This window comes from Aythya fuligula, chromosome 4 (genome assembly GCF_009819795.1).
Source record: "Aythya fuligula isolate bAytFul2 chromosome 4, bAytFul2.pri, whole genome shotgun sequence".
NCBI lineage: Eukaryota > Metazoa > Chordata > Aves > Anseriformes > Anatidae > Aythya > Aythya fuligula.
Window position 1 is genome coordinate 5,955,856 of NC_045562.1, and position 19,571 is coordinate 5,975,426.

General features: G+C 42.2%; 1 protein-coding gene across 1 annotated transcript in view; it reads left to right on the plus strand.

Moving 5' to 3' along the window:
* Window positions 1–19,571, plus strand: part of PPA2 (inorganic pyrophosphatase 2) — a 35,800-nt gene that overhangs the window by 5,710 nt on the left and 10,519 nt on the right. Inside the window, exons 5-8 of the mRNA XM_032186192.1 lie at window positions 6,648–6,701; window positions 9,055–9,174; window positions 11,512–11,598; window positions 12,839–12,965. Coding sequence (XP_032042083.1) covers window positions 6,648–6,701; window positions 9,055–9,174; window positions 11,512–11,598; window positions 12,839–12,965 — 388 coding nt within the window. The remainder of the gene's footprint in view (window positions 1–6,647; window positions 6,702–9,054; window positions 9,175–11,511; window positions 11,599–12,838; window positions 12,966–19,571) is intronic.

Genomic DNA, 19,571 nt, shown 5'->3' on the forward strand with positions numbered 1-19,571 from the left:
CTCTTCTTTCCCGGGCTAGTGTAGACACACCATAGTTGCTTCACATAACTCCTGATAGGAGAGAACTCTGGACTGTGGTTTAACAGAACTGTGGAAAAGGAGCAAAGGCAAATCATAGAATCATAGCATCACTTGGGTTGGAAAAGACTTTTTAAAATCATCGAGTCCAACCATTAACCTAGCACCACCGAGTCTACCACTCAGCCATGTCCCTAAGCACCACATCTGCATCTTTTGAATTACCTGCAGGGATGGTGACTCAGCAACATCCCTAGGGTAGCCCGTTCCAAAGCTTTGCAACCCTTTCAGTGAAGAATTTTTTCTAATATCCAACCTAAACCTCCCCTGGCACAAGTTGAGGCCGTTTCTCCAGAAGAATGCTGTAAGGAACAGCATCAGAAGCCTTACCAACATTTAGGTAGACCATATGCACAGCCTTTCCCTCATTAACTAATTGGGTTTACTTCTACTTAAATACATCGCCAAAAAATTTAACACACAGCATTATTTAGTATGATTTGGCTGTGTTCTTACGCTTAAGTGGATGAAAGTTAATACTTTATTTTGTTAGAAAGAGTCATGGTATTGTATTATTACTTCAGTTTCGGTCTTCAGGCATCTCATGTGAGTATGCAAGCGAATGTGCAGTTTATAGGCTTTCCAAACACGCTTGGTCTTAGATGGTAAAATAAAGGAAAGCAAAACATGTAGAAAACCCCATTTCATCATTATCGTCGGGAGGTGGGGAGAAAAGAGAGGGGTATTTGTGTTCAGGGAGGTGTTGTGTCTTACACCAGGTTCTTGAGCAGCTGGGGTCACCTTGGCCTGGTGAGAAATGTATCAATGCGTGCTTGTATTCAGGGAGAATGTGGCTTAGTCAGGGCATAAAGGGAAACGAGGAATTTAGTGCCATGTACTGATGGCTAAAGATCTTTGAAGCACTGTAATCAGTACTCTGGTCTAGGGATGCAAAAGCTACTGCTGCTCCTGGACGTTCAGTTGATCCTTGCTGAGTTTGGACAGAATTCAAAGGTGATGGTTCCTCTTGCCCTAGAAACCAAGTGGCATCTTTAAGACTTGTGACCTTCCAAACTCAAATAAATTTAGCTTTGCAGCCACTGTTGACAACTGAACTTCTGTGTTTCATGGATTTTTTTGGGTTAAGACTCGAGAGAAGTTACTTTCGGGGAGAAACTGTAGTTGGAAGAAATCATATTCAGCTTCAAAATTGTTCAAGGTCAGTCTCAAACTTGCTGTCAGCTTGCAGTCTGAATCTCTGCTTTGTCTTCAGCACAGCAAGCACTTGGGATCCGCTCTGTCCAAGCAAATCTCTCTGAAAGGCATCAAAAGTTTCCCCTCTGTGTCTGAGGGGCTGGATGTTTCTGCTGTGGTTACACTCAGACCTGTCAGAGGCAGATTGTTGACCGTGGTCTTCCATGTCTGGCAGCAAGAAGGTCTGAAGAGGTCATGGTTTTCTTTTCAAGACAAATGTGAAGTGTTGCTTCCCTGCTGTAATGAAAGAGGTGCTAATCCGCTTGTCATGTATATGTCTTGGGTAAAGTATTCACGTTATCTCATTCAGCGGGCTCAGGTGTTCTTAATACAAAGGTTTATTTAAAATATTGGCCTTAGAAAAAGAAATCTGTCCAAGCTTGTAGAGATTATACTCCAAACTTGCAGACACCCACCAGAGCAGTCGATAAAGAATAGGAGGAAGTAAGACAGCGTTGGTTGTTGTGTCCTGTGGATTGCACAGTGCTGGAATGCCCCTGTGGACTTGAACTTTTCCTGTTAGGCAGGAGCTTTTGATAAATTAGGCAGTCAGGTGAGGTACAAGTGGTCATCGCAGTGGTCATGCACGCTGAAGAAGTGATCAGGTGAAGGGCCGCATGCTGGGAACGCAGTTCAGAGTTGTGGTGGCAGAGTGGTCTTATGATAAAGTCAGCTTGTTCCGTAAGGAGGGAAGAGCTGGCATCGTTCCCACATGGTGCAGGTGCAAACTCTGTGTTCTCTCCGAACTACAGCTTCTGTAGCCTTCAGTCATTAGACACTTTTTGGGTACGTGTAAGCTGGGCTGTAGCGTGTCTGTTGTGCGTGTTCAGTACTGCAGATCAGTGAAGGTTTCATCCTGATGCATGAAGCCACCCAGCCTTTTTCTGTGGATCTGTCCAGTAGCTGCAAATTTTGCTTTGTGTTCTTGTAGATTACTTCTCAGTGTTTGTTAATCTTCACTCAGCTCTCCACTTAAAATCTACCGGAGTAGTGTTGGTTTACTGTGAAGGCTGCATCAGCGATTTGATCGAGCTGAACATGAAAGAAATGGTTCCTTAAAACTAGAGAAAGTCTGTGTTTAGTTTTCGTCCTTGCCAAGGCTCTCCCCTGAGTAGCTGTGCAGGTAGATAGATGTGTCCACTAATCAGCGTGTGCCTGACATCAAGCCTTATACCAGGAATGCTTATGAGACAGGCACTCATTTTATAAGCAAGCCCCTCAAGATGTATTTCTCGTATTTCGTGTCAGTCCTTCTTTTTCTCCTTTTTTTCCCCTCTTTTTTTTCCCTTCTTTTAAACTTCTGTTCATGAAAACATCGCCCTTTGTTCAGACTGCTGCTGGACTGCAGCTTGTCCTTTCAGTTCTCGTTAGTCCTCAGGGGCCCTATGTAGTGAATGGCTGGTGAGACTCCCTCTAACATTGCAAATGAGCAGGCAAAAAATAAAAAATATATTTTTTTTTGTTTCTTTTCTCTGTCTTTTGAGTTCAGTTTCTCCAAGAGGAGGGTCAACAGCCCCCAAATGCAGCCTTAATACTTCCAGATTTTTTTTAAAGCACTCTGCTATAAAAATGGCTGAAGGAAATGTGAGCTTCAGCTTACTGCTTCTCCCTGTTGCGCAAGGCTGATGGTGAATGGCAATCGGGCCTTAAAACGTGACTTTTAACAATGAGATTATGCTGACTTTCTGTTCCTCTCTTCTTGTTTTGTCACTCTCCTCACTCTCCATACCTTGCTCCACTTCTGCTTAAAATTAGCTGAAAGTTCAGAGTTGAGCTTTACCTATTGCAGTCCTGTTTAAACCCCTCCCCTCAAATATACCACCTGGGGAACTTGGGAAGATTCAGGAAGGAAATAGTTGAATAAGAAAAGCGTAAGTCAGGTAAGAAAGAACTGTTCCTGAGATGGATGCATGGGAATCCAGAAGGGCAAAAATTCAGTGTCAGAAATGTGCTTCATCGCTTTTTTAGTGACACGTGATGCTCAAGTTGGTAATAAGCAGCTGCCATCAAAATGAGCTGTCTTCTATAAGAATCTGTACAGCCAGAGCCAGCAGTTATTTTTGGCCACTGGTCACAGCGGAGAGAAGTGTGACTCACAGTTTACCTGGGTACAACAGGCTGTATTTTCCTTGCTTTTCTCAACACTTGCTGCATGAGCATGCTGAAGTGTATTTCTAGATCTTTTTTATCTTCCTGTGGTTTTCTTTTTAAAAAAAGAAAAGGAAAAAAAAAAAACAACAAACCTTGTTCCTGTTGTCTGTGTGAAATATCAGCCAAAATAATTATGTTAAAAATTGTTTAATTCAAATGGAATGCAGTAAGTTGCCAAAACTTGTTTAAAAAAAAAATAAAATTGCTAAAGCAAACATTTTATTTATGTTCTGCGTGATTTGCCATGTGGTGCAGTTAGGCTGTCTTTCCTAGGAGATAAAGGATACCATTTGGAGTGAGTTCCTTTTTTCTGATGTCGTTCCCTGTTCATATTCAGTTTTAGGAATTGGGAAGTATACTTTTGACCTCTCTGTGTTGACCAAATGGATTTTTTCCCCCCCCTACCTCCTCCAGCTATAATAGGGCAAAAGTACAAATGTCTGTCTTCTGCTCGCATTAACCCCAAACCAAACCAGCTATGTAATACCCTGGGTGAGGCATCCCTCCAGGCTCTCTCAGGGCACTTTTCCTAGCTCCTGAGTTCTGTCCCTTCTTCTGAATCTACATGAAGTTTGGACTTTGGCAAGCAGTTAAATGGTAAATTTCCTAAAGTAACAGTTTTCTTACTGAAAAATTAACTTTGGGGACTTCTCTTTCTGTCACTGGAAGGTGTGTCAAGTGGGTTGTTGGAACAGTTTCACCATGGCTTGAGGGAGTAGAAGCACTCACTTGGCTTTTTGGTGAGGTGAAGTTCTTTTTCCTTTTGCTGATTGAAGATAAGATCAATTTCCAGGTGCACTGACCAGCCAAAACTCACCGCTGGATTGTGTAAGCAGTTGATGTGTGGGGATGTGATGGGCGACACCTTTCTGTTTGCAGCGGGGGCGAGGAGTTTTGCAGCAAGGACTTGAGGGAAACTGTGTGAGTGGGCAGCAGGAAGAGGTGCCTGGCCTGGGGAAGTCAGCGTGCTGGAAGAAAATGCTGGATGACATTTAGGCAAGGAGGGAAACAAGATAGGAAAGCAGAGGAAAGAAAACCTGGAGAAATACACTCCTCTCTTTCCATCTGTCAAAACTGTCTAATACGTGCTCTCCTTTCCACCCCAGTGAATCCTGCCTCATCACCGTGAAAATGTGATTACCCTATAAATAAAACTTTTTATTTTTTAATGTAAGCACTGCATGAAGTTACTTAATCTCTTGTAAATGCCTGTGGCAGCTTAGCATTAGAAAGAGTACTTCCTTTTTTTTTTTTTTTTTTTTGCATACGAATTAATCTGTCAGGCTGTCACATTTAAGACTCTTGACAATTCCCATTTGACTGATAACACAAATTATGGAGGCCTGGTCTTAAAGCTGGGTTAAATCCAAGAGATTCGTTTTGGAAGAGCATTGTGTGCACTTCAGTCCAGCTGTTGTCCAGTCCCATGGTATTGCTCTGGTGAGGACTTGGCGTAGCTCTTGGCCAATTAAAGTTCAAAACAACATTTACAGGTCGTTGTGTTTGACGCGGTGAGGAAAATGTGCAGTCACATCTTCCCAGCAAAAACCTCAGTCAGTGAAGGAGGGAGCTGTTGTGTTTAATTCCCGGAGCAGTCTGTAAGTTTCTGCCTGTAGCTGCCAGTCAGAACAATTCTTTGACCCGCTGGCAGTTCTCTGAGAGCTTCTTGTCAGCACTGGCTTCTGTGCCGTGCATTTCTTTTTCCAAATGCTTCTGAGATGGATGTGCAAACTTTATTTGGCTCTTTTCCAGCCTTGCCCTTACCTGCTGCTGCACGCACGGTACTTTGTTCTGGGTCTGCTGCCTTAGTGTTGACGTCTTTGAGCTCTCTTTTTGAGCATTTGTCTGCTTCAGCTGTGCTTATGTACACAAGGTGTGCCTCGTGCAAGCGATCCGAAGCACCTTTCTCCTTTTTGTTCTTTCCTCTTGTTTAATGCAGTTGGTTATGACCAAATAGGGAAAAGTGATTCCATCTTATGTGCTTAGACACCACAAATTGCAATATGGGTGCAGTACTTAGGGATGGCAAGTTGCATTCAAATTTCCTGGAGTTTGCCATCAAGATTGTGCGTAGCGTGGGATCTCTTGGGGAGAACCGTGAGGGACAGCTGGGATTTTCCTCTGCTTTCTCGCTTGCCCCATTCCTGTTGGGAGAGGAGATCACAGAACCATTGGATTGACATTAATCAATTGACTGTGGCATTGACCCTCCTAATTGTGTGTGTTGGTTGCAGCTGTAGGATACAAAGAGGAAAATCCGAGTATTTAAGTGTCTGCTACAGCCTTCATTGCAGTGTAGTTCCAGTCAGCGCCATTCTTCAGTTGGTTTGATTTTATTTTTCCTACTTACATCTTCAAAAATATATTTAGTATTTCCTGAGCTGGTGCCATCTTTAATACCAACACAAGTTTTCTTTCTGTATGGAGAGATGTCCCAGGCAGTGGGATATTTGGGGTTATTTCAATAATTGTGAAGAAAATAGGTCATAGGCATTGCTGGGTGGTTTGGCCTAGTTACCCATTTTGATTAATACTCTGTCCTCCTTAGTAGTGCTTGGCCCTGACAGCTTCAGAAGAGAGCTTGCAGTGGTTACACATTGCTTTTCTCGTGTCTTTTTAAAAATTCTTAAACAATTTTCATTCTGTTTCTGCTGGGAAGAAGGCTTATGCGAACACAAAGTGCCTGTGTCCATGTCCTTTCTCTGCCATCACTTCTGGATTCATTTGGCCTCACGTCAACCAGATTGGACTGAGAGTTGTCAGCGGTTATGTTTTTTGTACGGTGACAAAAGGAAGACCTGAAGAAATAAATCCCCGTGGTGGGGGCAGACACTGCCCTTACCAGTGCCTGAGGGGAGCTGACTCTTTCCTATAGAAATGTCCAATCCTTTTTGCCAGTTGCTCTGAGCACTGCCTCCTCATGAACCAAACCATTCCACAGGCTTATTGAACACTGTGTGAAGGGTAATACTGATACTGGAATAAAAAGCATCACGTGTGTCTCCATTGCTCCTTGTTTGCATTCTCAGAGGTGAACGGGGGTGGAGGATGAACTGGGGAGGTTGAATGGTACTGTGAGGAACTCAGTGAAGTGTACTTTATGTAAAAGCAGCTGGAATAGGTGAGATTTGCTGCAGATGAATGCAGGAGAGAGAATTTCTTACTGCAAAACGCTATTTACCATGTGGGTTTTATTTTCAGTTCTTTCCCTGTTTCTGTTTTAGGTCCTGTTTAATATGGTCGTGGAAGTGCCTCGCTGGACGAACGCAAAAATGGAGGTAAATAAGAAAAATGCTTTGAATATATGGGCACTGACGGAAGTTACAGCAGCGCAGTGGGGTTCAGTATTCAGAGTTTAATCGCTGTGGATTGCTCTTTACACATAAAATTTTCAGTTAAAATACTAAGTTTGCATACAGATGTTTCCATCACCATTAAAGAAGGTGCTGAGGTTGTAATTGTTTCCCCTTTGCAGGTGAGCACTGCTTCCTGCCAGCCCCAGACAGCAGAGCACAGCCCACCTTAAGCCCATCACTCTAGGGCTCTGCCGCTTAGTTGTCCTGCTGCTCACTTGTAAAACATACGGTTCAGAGGCTCTAAATTCTCTCACTTCCAGCATATAAATGGTAGTGTGATAGGCTACGTCCTGACAAATGGAGTGGCAAATGAAAAAAGGTTTCCTTGTGACAAAAACTACGTCAGTAGTTTGAAAAACAGTAGTAGTTTGAAAACAACCTTGCTTGTTTGAAGTATCTACTCCTGCTGGAAGATGTTTTGAAAGGAGAGCCCAGTGGTTGTTCCTCTGCTCTTGTAATGTAGAAGCTGAGTAATGCTTCATTTGTAGAGTTGGTGAAACAACAGACCTCACCAGGATGTTTCTTATCTTCCTGAACATTTGTAATAGTTTTAGGAATGCTTTCCAGATGCTTTCAAGGAATTTTGTGGTTGAGCTGTTAAGCTACTTCGACTACTAAAAATAATACCAAGGAGCCTCCTGGCCTCTTGGTTCAGAACTTTTTCTCCTTTCCCTGATGCTGGAGTAGCATTTGAACTGCATTTATTGCCTGAGTTTTAATTCCAGAAGTAGGGCTACTTTGGGTAATCAGCTTGTATTTTAGGATGGTTTATTGCAGAAGCTGAGCTCTATTTTTCAGAGTTTCCCTTTGCCATTGAAGCCATTGCTTAAAGCACATGTTGCTCTCCTTCTTTTCTTGGCATGTTTCATTGAGGGTAGGAAGGTTTGCTGTCCTGTGAGGTTCAGAAATCAGAGGGCTTGGACATTTTCTGGCTTGGTAGGAGCCCAGGTGCAATACATAAGGTTCCTGTGTTAAGTAAGGCAGAGTTGCCTTGCCTTGTCATCGTGGCCTGACAGCCCTTCAGTGCAGACTCGTGGTGCCAGCACCAGCTCTTATCTGTGTCTTTGTGCTGAGATTCCCTCGCTTGGAGTGGAGACTGTAGGAAATGAAACCTTGAATGTGTTGCATTTCTCTTGTCCTTCTGTAGATTTTATTCAAGGTGCTCTTTATGAAATTGTGTTGGTCCCTGCCCACCGTTGTCAGTTAATCTTTGCACCAGTTCTTGTCAAGAGAAAACAGTGCTGAGCTCCACTTCTGCCAAAACCCCAGGTGGCATATTCAGAGTCTTTACCATTAACGTAGGAAGCATGCAGAATCAGGTGTGAAAACAGAAATGTGGGGGGGTTACTTACAGAGTAACTGCCTGCTGTTGACAGGACAGTGTGGTCTGAAAAAGAATTCATTTGGGATGACTTTGCTGCTATTATTCTAGCTGAATGACAAGGGTGTTTTAAAATGGATGCGAGCACAAGCTGGTATGGCCTGAGCCAGGGTGTGCTCAAAATCTGTAACAAATGTGAGCTGTTCAGATGAGTCAAGCCAACAGGGGTTTTGTTGTGGTGAGGAGTGGCAAAAGCACAGTTCAGGTGAAGTAGGTAATGTGTGGTGGGTAACTCATGGCAGCGGGTTGGTATTTGAGGTTTTGGGGGGATGATGACAGTAATAAGCTGCTTTGCAATAATTAGCTCAGTCCTTCTGGAAGCACTACTGCAGGAGTCAAAGCACCTTCTAATGCTAATTGAACTTGGTCCAAGCCAGCACGCATTGGCCTGTGGTAACTCAGAGCTTGGCCCTACTAAAAAAGCGTTTGTTTGCTGAGAGGTGATGGAGAGAAGGGGTGTATGCAGTAGGAGAGCAATGAATGGGGGGTGGGTGAGATGACGCTGAAACAATTCCCCTGCTGCTGTCAAAGTCCCTGTTGTCTGAAGAACTTTCACCATTTGTATCTTTGTTGAATTTGTACCAAAGTTCAGGCGCAGGAGCCTCTGACTTAAGTTTCTTTCAGCATTTCTGTTTGACTGGGACAGTCTCCTCAGAAATTTATGACTTTCCCTTCTGGATTCATTTTTCTTGCATACTTCACAGCATTATTTAAAACCTTAATAAGCAGCTTTTTGAACATGGCTCTCGAGACTTAGAGCGAGGCCATCATGCTTTTAATACTCCTCGAACAACAAGCACGTGCTCCCAGATGGAGCTAACTGGTTGGGTACGGGATGAATTGCTTTCCATCTGACACTTCTTCCTTTCTCTCTGTCTTTCACGATCTGTTTAGATTGCCACCGAGGAGCCGTTGAATCCCATTAAGCAAGATACAAAGAAAGACAAGCTCCGATATGTGGCAAATATCTTTCCTCACAAGGGTTATATATGGAATTACGGTGCCCTCCCTCAGGTAACATTTTTGTTATAATGGTGAAAGTTTTCTGTCTTCTGTGGAAATTGCCTTGTAAATCTTGAGTACTGCCAGAATGCAAATCAGTTGCAAGAGAGATGGTTCTCTTTGATAATTTGTAAATTAGGATTTTTTTATCTGAAGCTTTATTTTGTCTGTAAATTTTGATCAGAATTTGGGTGTGGGTATAAATACAAGCTCAGTTTCAGGAAGGAGTTAAATGATCAAGAAATCTTGAGTCTTTAGCCTGCATCCATATACCATAGTGAAAAATAAACTGTTGTGGTCTGGCATTCAGAATATTTGTTCAAGTAGCCCCTTCCTGTTTAAGCAAGACATTTTTAAACTCAGTTAGAATCTTCGTGTATTGCAGCACGAATGTTAATTGATATTATTTCTTAATATCTTTAAGAAAGAGGAACACAAGGACTTTTTCTTTAGATTAAACCTCAACTGCCTTAGTTAACTTTGCTCTGAATTTGGAGACTTTACTGATCATGGCACTTTCAAAACTTTGAGTCTTGGAGAAAAAACAATTAATGTCTGAAATTTTTAACATAATTAAAGTTTTAAAACTTTTTTTTCATTACTCTGAATAACACATTGGATTGAAAGTAGTATTTATGATCAAGGTGAAACTAAAAAAAATATTTCTTTACACTTAAATGCATGAGCACTGAAAGTTTACTCCTGAAAATCTGCTTCCATATTTCCTCCCTGAAGAGGAGATACCAGGTAGGTGGTGGAGGAGGACAGTGAAGTCTTTATCCAGTCAGCAGTCTGAGTAGTCCGAGTTTCCAAGTAGGCATTGTTGGGAACCAAGAGTTCCATTTAATATTTTGAAATTTGTTTGTGCCTTCGTACAAAGCCAAATTGAACACTTAAATATCTTCCTGCACAAAGGGCGTTATTTTGGACTGATGACACATTCCCCAAGAGATACATTCAGCTCCCTTTACTACCTTGTCAGTCATGCAGCTGGAGATAATTGTCTTTCCTTTTTTTTTTTTTTTCCTGTAATGACTTTAAAAGGTCACTTGGATCATTATACTTGTCCAAGTCTAAACAATACTCCAGATTCTTACTAGCTACTATCACAAACCCTGGGCCTGATCCAGTTCTGGGTCTCCACTATCTCAACAGGACTTTTCATCAGGGTCAGCAGTTGCCAGAAATTCTTTTAGCTATATGCTAGGGCTGATACATATTTGTGGCGGCTGTTCTATGTTCTGGAACAGAGAAGAAAAATTACTCTAGGAGTGTAATTGTTGCAGGAATTGCTGTGCTGTCTAGATAACACTACCATTCCTAGCTAGCTTCCCTTCCATTCTTACAGAAACTACAGGTGGAGAGGTGCAGCTGGGCTAGAGAATGGCACTGATAGAATGAAGCCTTAAATGAGTGCTTTGGAAGAATATTGGAAAAATAAGTTTTAGGCTGAAATTCTCTCTTGACTCCACTTCTGTCATTTTTTTCTGGTAATGATGCTGCTATCTAAATACCTGACCATTTGCTTTTCACAGTTGTAGCATCAGTCAAGTTCTCAAGAACAAGAGTATGAGTTGGAGGCTTGACCGTGGACAGCTGGAGCTAGCAGTATAGCTCCTTGTAGATGGTTTTCTAACATCTTTTCCACAAAACCTCAATGGTCATAAAATTCTTACCAGAAAAACTTCTCAACTGTAGAATGATGTCTTTCGTTCCAAGCAAGTAAGAGACAAAACACGTACTGGCCTTTTTATAAAGTTATACTAAGCTGGCTGTGATTCCTTGCTCATATGAAGCTTAGAGCAGGGATTTGAACTTATATCTCAGGGAACCTTGTTTGGTCTCAAGCTGCTGGCAGTTCTTGGGCTTGTGCGCATCTTTGTATGCAAAAACACTCAGAAAAGTTTCAGACCTAAATTCAGAACTTCATAAAGTCAGTTGGATACTGACAATTCCATACCCAGGAGCTTGGTAAGCTCAAAGTCTAGATGATTTCGAAAGCAACTTAAGTTAGTGTGGGTGTATCTAAAGAGTATAGTAAAAATGTCGTTGTAGAATATCCTAATTTAATCCCACAAGTGTTGGTAATTAGAAAAATACATGTTCTGGCTCCTCTGACTTGATCACTGCAATATCATAAAGTGTCTTCTGTGTCTTTGATGCAGTTGATCCATTTGTTACAGTCCATAGTTTGTTTGGAGTCTTTTTTTTTTTTTTTTTTTTTGAGCAAGTCCATTCTCAGCAAGTTGACATTTTTGTTGGTGTTTGTATTAATCTCAGTAATTTAGTGGTTAGGTGAATTGTAACTGCAGACCAGTTGGTAACTCGTAGTTCTCTTTCCTTTGACAGACCTGGGAAGATCCAAACCATAAAGATGACATTACAGGATGTTGTGGGGATAATGATCCTATTGATGTTTGTGAGATCGGTTCAAAGGTTGGTTTTTATCAAGATTAATTCAATGATTTGGTAATAGCTTTTGAAAGAGAACGGCAGGTGGGAAACAAGAAAAGGTGGCAGTAGTCAGTCTTGGGGTGACTACAATATGAGCAGAGGGTCTAAGAACAGATAAGAAAATGGTGATTTAAAAACAACAGTAAAAAAAAAAAAAAAGGATCTTGTAAAGTCTGGGTGCTGGATAAAAGAGAAAGCTGGAGATGAATACACTGAAGTTGTATAGCTGTTTTGGATGGAGGATGAGAGGGTTAAGATTTGCAGGAAGGAAAAAAAAAGACTTCTTTTTCCCCTACTAGCAGTACTAGAGATAAGACTGGCATTCTGAAAGATGAAGAAATATGTCAGTGTCATGCACGTAAGATTGTAAGGTCAAATCCGCATAGGGGGTAGGTTTGAGTTCTCCCATGGGTGCAAAAAGAAACAGATCCCTCTTTAGAGAAGAGGAACCTGTTGCAGTTAAGAGATAAGGAGTGGGTGGATGAAAAAGAGGCACAGCAAACACCAATAATAGGTGTAAAGGAAAGGTTTAGCTCACTGAAAGAAACTTGCATGTATCTGGAGGCAGCAAAGAATCCTCTGCAGTACCAAAGATAGGGTAAATGAAATTAATGAGTTTGGATGAGGCATCTCTTGAACTATGTAAGGAATTTAACTGGTGACCTTAGCAAAGGTGGCTTCACTTGAGTGAAGGAACCTAAAGCTGAATTTGAGGGGAGACAGAAAGAGTTGAAAGGAAATATTACCTGGTGTGAAAAAGGTCCCCAGGAGAATGCAAAAAAGAGTTGTGCTCATGTTTTGGGGGTGGGTGGGTGCCTCTGTGTGTGTGTGTGTCCAAGAGACAGATGACGACCAAGAGTTGAGAAAGCAGAGAATCAACAGGCATGAAAGAGCTAGAAAATGAATAAGAGGTGTTTCTGACTTGCAGAGTGGGGCGATGATCAAGAAAGTGTGTGGGGACGTAGGGTAGAAGAGAAGGACAAATATTGTAGCTTGCGTTGTCTCCTTAACTAAATGCTGATGGGAGAAGAGAAGGTTTAAGAATAGAAAAGGTAGGAGAAAGGCTGCTAACATGAAGGTGATGTGTATCACGTTTACAGATTGATCTTGTAATTCTGGTAGCTGCTGGCTGAACAGGTAGCAAGCCATGTTGTCTGCAACATAAAAGACGAATTTCGTGTAGCATTTTCCAAACCTTTTTGAAATTATGTTCTTTTTGCAGGTTCGTTCTTCTGGTGAGATTGTTAAAGTGAAGGTGTTGGGTGTTTTAGGTATGGTTGATGAAGGAGAGACAGATTGGAAGATAATTGCCATCGGTGTGGATGACCCGGAAGCCCAGAATATCCACAGTAAGTGTAGTTCCACCTATCTTAGAGCAAGTTGTGTAAGCAACTGCAACAGTTGTACCTGAATTTGGGCCACGGAGGAAAAGAAAAGGTAGATAGGCAAGAAGCAAAAACTTTTATTTTTTTTCATTGTTTAAATTCAGATATTTCCTTCGCAAAGGGCATGTGTGTTTTCATTCTAACGGTTCACTGGGATTTTCAAGAGGGCGTGTCAGGCAGAAAGTCTTTTGACTTCATAAACACAATTCCCTTAGAAAGTGACCTCTTAAAATTAGCCTTACTTCCTTTGTAGTAGTACATATTTACTCACTCAGATGACGTACTACACTGTTTTCCTTGCTGAAAGTGTTTTTTTCCTTTTGTATTTGTGGGCGTTGTATTGCATTCTGAGAAGGGCTGTACATTTGCAACATTTTGTCATTTGTAACTGGGTTACTTCCAGGGATTGTTGCCTAATAAGAGTGATTAGGTTTCACCTTTTAGCTTGGAAATTTGCAGCGTAAGCTGCTGAAGCAGATCACCCTAGTATCGGCCCTGATGATGACCAGCTTTGCAGGGTGAAATATCCTGTGCAGTCCTCCCTGTGACCTTGCTTCTGATATCCAAATGGAATTCAAGAAGTAAAATGCTTATGTGTGAATAGAGTGGGAGGTATATTCCTTTTTTTTTTTTCTTTTTTTTTTTTTTTTCAGAAAAAGATACAATTATGGTAAACCTGGAGGGAGTTAGGTTTTTACAGCACAGGTAAAACGCAACTCTTTTCTGGATAAACAGAGGTTCACTTTCTCAAATACAGTCATACTGGGAATCACGATAATGAAGTGAGCTTTGTCTGAGAGTTAATGATTGTTACGAGACCAAAAATCTCATATATAGCATTAGGTGTGTATGGTCAGAGCCTGTTCTTTGTTGGCAGGTGTCTCCAAGGCACAGAACGGCCTTTCCCTAGCAGGAGGGGTATCCTGTAGTTTTTTGAGGAATTATGTTTCTCAGCCAGTGGAACTTTTTCCTGGTTTCTGAACATAAAGCATATCACTGGGCTGGTGGCCCTTCATGCAGTTTTCTTGCAGGTGGCTTTGACACGAGAAATACTTGAGTTGTGGGGAGGGAAGGGGAGAAGAAGCAGTGAGGAAAAAGAAACTCTTGGGTTGATGATGATTAAAATATAATGTTTATGATTCTTTAATTTGGCAGAAATTAATAAGTTCAGCTTAAGGAAATAGTAATAGTTTGCTGTTAATGTTAGTTTCAATTTAAATCTCTATAATGTGGTATAAGCATTAGTGGTTTAAAGATAAGCAGTTAGCATCCTATTTCTGCGTGGTGTTCTGCTTACTCTTAACCTATTTTTCTTTAATAATTTGTGAGAGTTTTATCAGAAAACTGGATTAGAGAATTTAAAAGGAAAAGGAGTCCAGTAAGTAGAGGTAAAACTGAGACAGTTTCTATCACTGGGTTAAGTAACTTCATTTGAAAGCCCTGGTTTGTGTATGCTTTTTCTTTTTTTTTTTTTTCTTAAGGTAACGACTGATGTGTTAGCTATGATACAGCTTTGGTTTGTTTGGGAAGGGAGTAAGAGTCTCGCTATTATTATTATTTTTAATGAAACCCTTTCCTGTGGTTGTTGTGTGCATCCTTTCTTATCAAAGAATAGGCGCAAAACCTGAAGAAAAGAGCTGCCCTCACGAGCTTCAGAACATGGGAGAAATATTTATCCAGTTTAAAACGATTTCCCTGAAGGGTTGGAGTTGTTTAAAAAAAAAAAAAAAAAAAATAGCCCCCCTCATCTGCTCTCCCAAAACATGACTAGCTTAGTGTTTAACAGCAGTTAAACAAACAAATCTGTTGAAGTAGGCAGTACAATATGTCCCTTTATACTTGTTTTTCCCCCCTTCCCAAAGATGTTAATTATTTCAGCAAGAAGGGACAGACAGCAGCGACGGAAGAAACCGCTCTCTCCATCAATAATTGATGTGCTGCTATGTTACGGTAGTGGCCTCCTAGGGAAAGATGAGGCTAAGTGTCACCTACTGTCTGTCCACTCGTTTTTATATCATTTGCTAAACATTTTGAATCAGACTGAGAATCCTCACATTTGCTTTCAGCGCAGTATGTGCACAGCCCCCAGTGAACATTTGGAAAAGATAATTCCGAGGCAGCAGAGTGGTGATTACTTGCAAACCCCATCCTGAGCCCGCGCAGTGTGTTAACTCCTCTTGCTGCTTTAAGCACACCCCAGGTACTCTGTATATTCTCCTTCTGGGATTGTGATCGTTCTCGTAAGTGCAATTGATTTTTCTGAGACTTCACAGAACTTAAAACTGAGCGGTCCCAACTTCTGAGCAGCCCTCATTGTTTATTCATCGCACTCCGCTGCACTGTGTCCTGCAGGCATTTATTGATAAATACTGTTTTAAATTGGAAACCCTGCCTAGAACTCCCTCTTTCACGCAGAGCAATGAAAAACTCTGGTTTATAGTGACAACCCGGAGGAATGATAAGCAGTGCTCAGCACCTCCTCGAGTGGGAACGGTGTCGTCGGTGGGAATAGCAGAGACTTGGTGTCTTTGGGCTGACTTTTGGAAGGTAACCTGCTTTTTGTTAGAGCACTTAATGTGGCTGGGTGCAGGGACAATCTCCAGATACAAGCTGTGCATGAGGTGCAGGTGTCTGGATGAGAAACCTCCTTTTAAACCAATACCTGGACATGTTCAGATTTATCTGTTTCAATAAGATCTGCCTTTGTATCTGCCTGAAAACCACTGCGCTGTCTTTCTACTCAGGCAGTTGCTAGCCAGATGGCCAGCAAAGTAACTTCAGACCAGGGTCTGGGAGAGGGCCTAAAAGCTCCCAGCACACTGAAACACTAAATCTTGGCAGTGTAATAGGCCTGTTTTTTTTTTTTTTTTTTTTAATGTAGCATACTGGCCAAGAGAAAAAACAGATTCTTGGACTGGAAAGGCTGCCTGTCTGCTTATCTCATAATTTAGATTTAATTTAAGGCATTGAAATTCGCATACATATCTGATGCGCTTCGCAAGATTGGGCTCAGGAAGGGCGAGCAATATTTTGGTGCTGTAATTTGGTCTAAATGAGTGCAGCATCTTTGTGTCGGACAAGAGGTTTTGCAGGTGACCTGCAGTTGAAGCAGAAAGACTGGAGACTGGAAGGTCTGACTCTCAAAAGGTCGTTTTACCTGCCTGAGGTGAATCAGACAAATCCCGAATGCTGGATGGCATTTCCGAGGTGATTTACCTGCCTGGGATTTTAGCAACCATTTTACACCACTGCTCACTGGGAAGAACCCTGAATATGTTCAGCAGCAGTTGGCGATTTCTGCCAGCTCTGCTATAGTTAACTGTGCTTCTTTGCCAGTGTCCAACTCCAGATTGGCTTTTTGAGTTTACGTGATCAAACCCTCAATGGGGGAAGAAGTCTCTTGCACGCTTTGTCCCGTATATTGTTATATAGCCTTGCATATTAGTGTATTTATATGCAGAGCAGCAGCAGAGGCCCTGAAAACCTTTGTTGTGGATTTGTGTAAGCATTAAATATAAAGGAATTAATTATCTGTGCTGGGGCTCCCCTCCTACTCCCTCACACCACGCTGCACAAAATACACCAAATGCCTTTATATGGAATGTAGCTGCTGCTTCCTGTAAATGTTTATAAGATGTTATTAAAAACATATGTCCTCCCTTCCCACAGACCTTGTTTAGAAAGCTTGCTGCAAGCATGTTGTTTTAGCTTTGCTTGCAAGAAGCAGCATCTGTTGTACTAAAAATGGTAGTTCTGTACAAATGCTTTTGTCGCTCCCTTTTGTAAAGCCTGATAGAATTGGGAGCCGCGTTTGCATTGGCTCGCTCCCTTGACGGAGAGCTAGCAGCAGTTGTTCGTGCCAGCCTCTTGAGATTTTCCTTATTGAGCCTCAACTGCAACCCTTCAAGTGATTAGCCAATTCTTTTTAACCCTTGTTGCTTAACTTTGGTGCCCGGACAAATGGGATCTGTGGTTGTATGTAGGCAATTGAAAGGAATCGCCACACAGAGCTGGCGGATACACGTTGAAAATGGACCTGCAGGAGCCTGACCTTGCTGGTCTCTGCCACTCTGAGGGCTTGCCTGCAGAGATGAAACCGTACTACACTAGCTACGTGCTTGCTGCTTCCGTGCACGCTTAGCCTCCTTTGCATCAGTGGGAGCACAAGCTCTGAGGAAGGGCGAGCAGTCAGGGTCAGTGTGTGCTGTGGAGAGGACATCTAACTCCGACTCGTTTCTTCCTCCTCATAATGCACAACTGCTTCTATAGGTAGGAGTGCGGTATATTACTATACTGCTTATCATTATATTTTCTTCTACCTTTCTTTGCTTGTTCTGTTATCTTCAGATATTTTTCTCTTCTTCCACTTGATGCCCCTAAGATGCTTTTTGGCTTTCAAAGAAAGTGTCTTTCAAGCTGTCTTCTAAGCTTTTCTATGGTGCCTTTTAATAAACTGAAGAGCTAGCTGTTGAGTGATGGCAGAGCTGCTGTTTTCCGTGTATTTTGTGCTGTGTGCTGACTCCACAGCAACAGGATTGATTTTTTTTTTTTTTTGGTTGTGCTTTTTCCTGCTGCTTGCCCACCAGCTCCCATTATAATGCAGTTTCTTTTTTTTTTTGTTTTGTCAGCAGCTTAAGCTTCATTTGGTGTCCTGTAGCTGGCCATCATAATAAGGAAAAGCAAAGTAAAGCATGGCGGGTGAAGGAGAACAGCTTGCAAGGAGCCAGGGAAACATAAGCAACCACTGTCCTTCTTCTTAAGCCCTCAGAATATATAGCAGTCAGTATTTCAGGGGCCATATAATGCTACAGCACTATTCCTGACTTAGGTAAACTGAATCAGACCTATATTTTCAGTAGTAAGAACGTGAAATCAGAGATCATTCTGACCCTGGAGGTGATTGTCCCTGTCTGAAGGAGGTAATGAAAGCCTGTCCTGAAGCCTTATTCTGTTAGTTGGGTCCTTTTAACAATGATAAACAAAGCCTGTAAATAAGGAATGCCAGATGGGGAGGGGCTCAAATGTCACTTAGAAGACAGTCAAGCACTTTTGATGAACAATTTTTTATGGGAATGGGAGGCAAATAGCCAAGCCAAAGGAATGGAGAAGCACAGTTAGGTGAGAGGTTTATTGGAACAGGAACCAGAAAAAAAGAGCAGCAGTCTGAGAAAGTATGCTTGAATTTAAGCAGTGACCGGAGACAGAAACCTGGAGTTCATCCACCACTGGGAGTCAAGGAAATTGCTGCGGCAGCCTGCTTTGCTTTGCAGACTTGAGGAGATACTGTCTCTTCAGCAAGTACTTGAAATCGTGAGTTCAAACCTCACAAGAGAAGGAGATCACGAGGGCTCGATGGGAGGAGGGCAGTTCCCTTGCTTGGAGAGAACTGGATGATGCACTGGAGCCCTGCAACTGATGGGAATTGGAGCTGTAGTTTTACTAGGGTCCAAAAGAAGCATCTTGGCTCTGACCAAGACCACCCTTTTCGAAGTCATTCCTTCTTTGTTGGTCTCCTCTACCGACCTCTGTGAAAGGCTTCTTGTACTCTTAAATCTGCATTCCAGCTAAAAGACCTGCCTCCAGCACAGCCTTATGTGCCCTTGCTTTTTTTTTTTCTTCTGGGATTCTGCCAGTGCAACTCCCTAATCTTCTACAGGCAGATGGCCAGCAGCCAAGTTCAAACTGTGTTTTACTCCGAGTCCATAAACACGTAGCTCTATTAAGTGTGTGCAGAAGCAAAAATTTACGTAGGGTTCTTCAAGGTTTTCTGCTTTATTCTGTGGGTAATGTATGATCCAGTGGAATTCGGGAGTGGCATCTACAAGATGTGTGAGTGTGCTCAGCCTGTCTTCTTGTGGATGTTTGGTCTCACAGTTCAGTCCACAAGTCATCTCCCTCAGCAGCCTCTACAGAGTTGAGCGGTGTGTAGTAAGGGAAGGTAAAAAGTCTTGTGCTGGTCTCTAGAAATACTTGAATGTCTTTGTTTGGGCTCAGACTAGATTTTAAGGAGGCATTTAGGCACCTGAAGATGGAAAGGGCACAGCTGGGTGTTAATCCCATGGACTGAGCGCCTTTGGAAAACCTCTAGCAGTGAAGGGAGCTGGGTAGACAGAAGACCATCCATCAGCAGTCACGCTGGCAACCAGGAGCTGTCAGTGAGCAAGGCTTGTCTACTGGAGAATAGCATGAAACAGGCGAGCAGTGTGGCAAGAGATGGTGAGATGCTAAGAAAACAGGAAGGGAGAAATGAGCAAGTAACTTGCAGAACACTAGAGAAGGAGAAGAGCACTGTAGAAGGTGGCCTGAGCAGAGTGAGGTTATAAAATAAACGGAGGACCGCATACAAAGCACAGCAATAAAAAGCTCCCATTTCTGTCAGAAATGACTGTTAGAGGGAAATAAATGCAGAGAGAAGGGTTACACCAGCTGCAGAAAGTACTTGGCTTCTAGACAGGGCAAAATGCTTTATTGTAGCAGAATCAGGTAAGATTGCACTCATGGTTACATGGAAAAGCCCAGTGCCAGAGGATTCATTTGCCAGGGGGCTGATACTCAGACAGTCGAGGACCA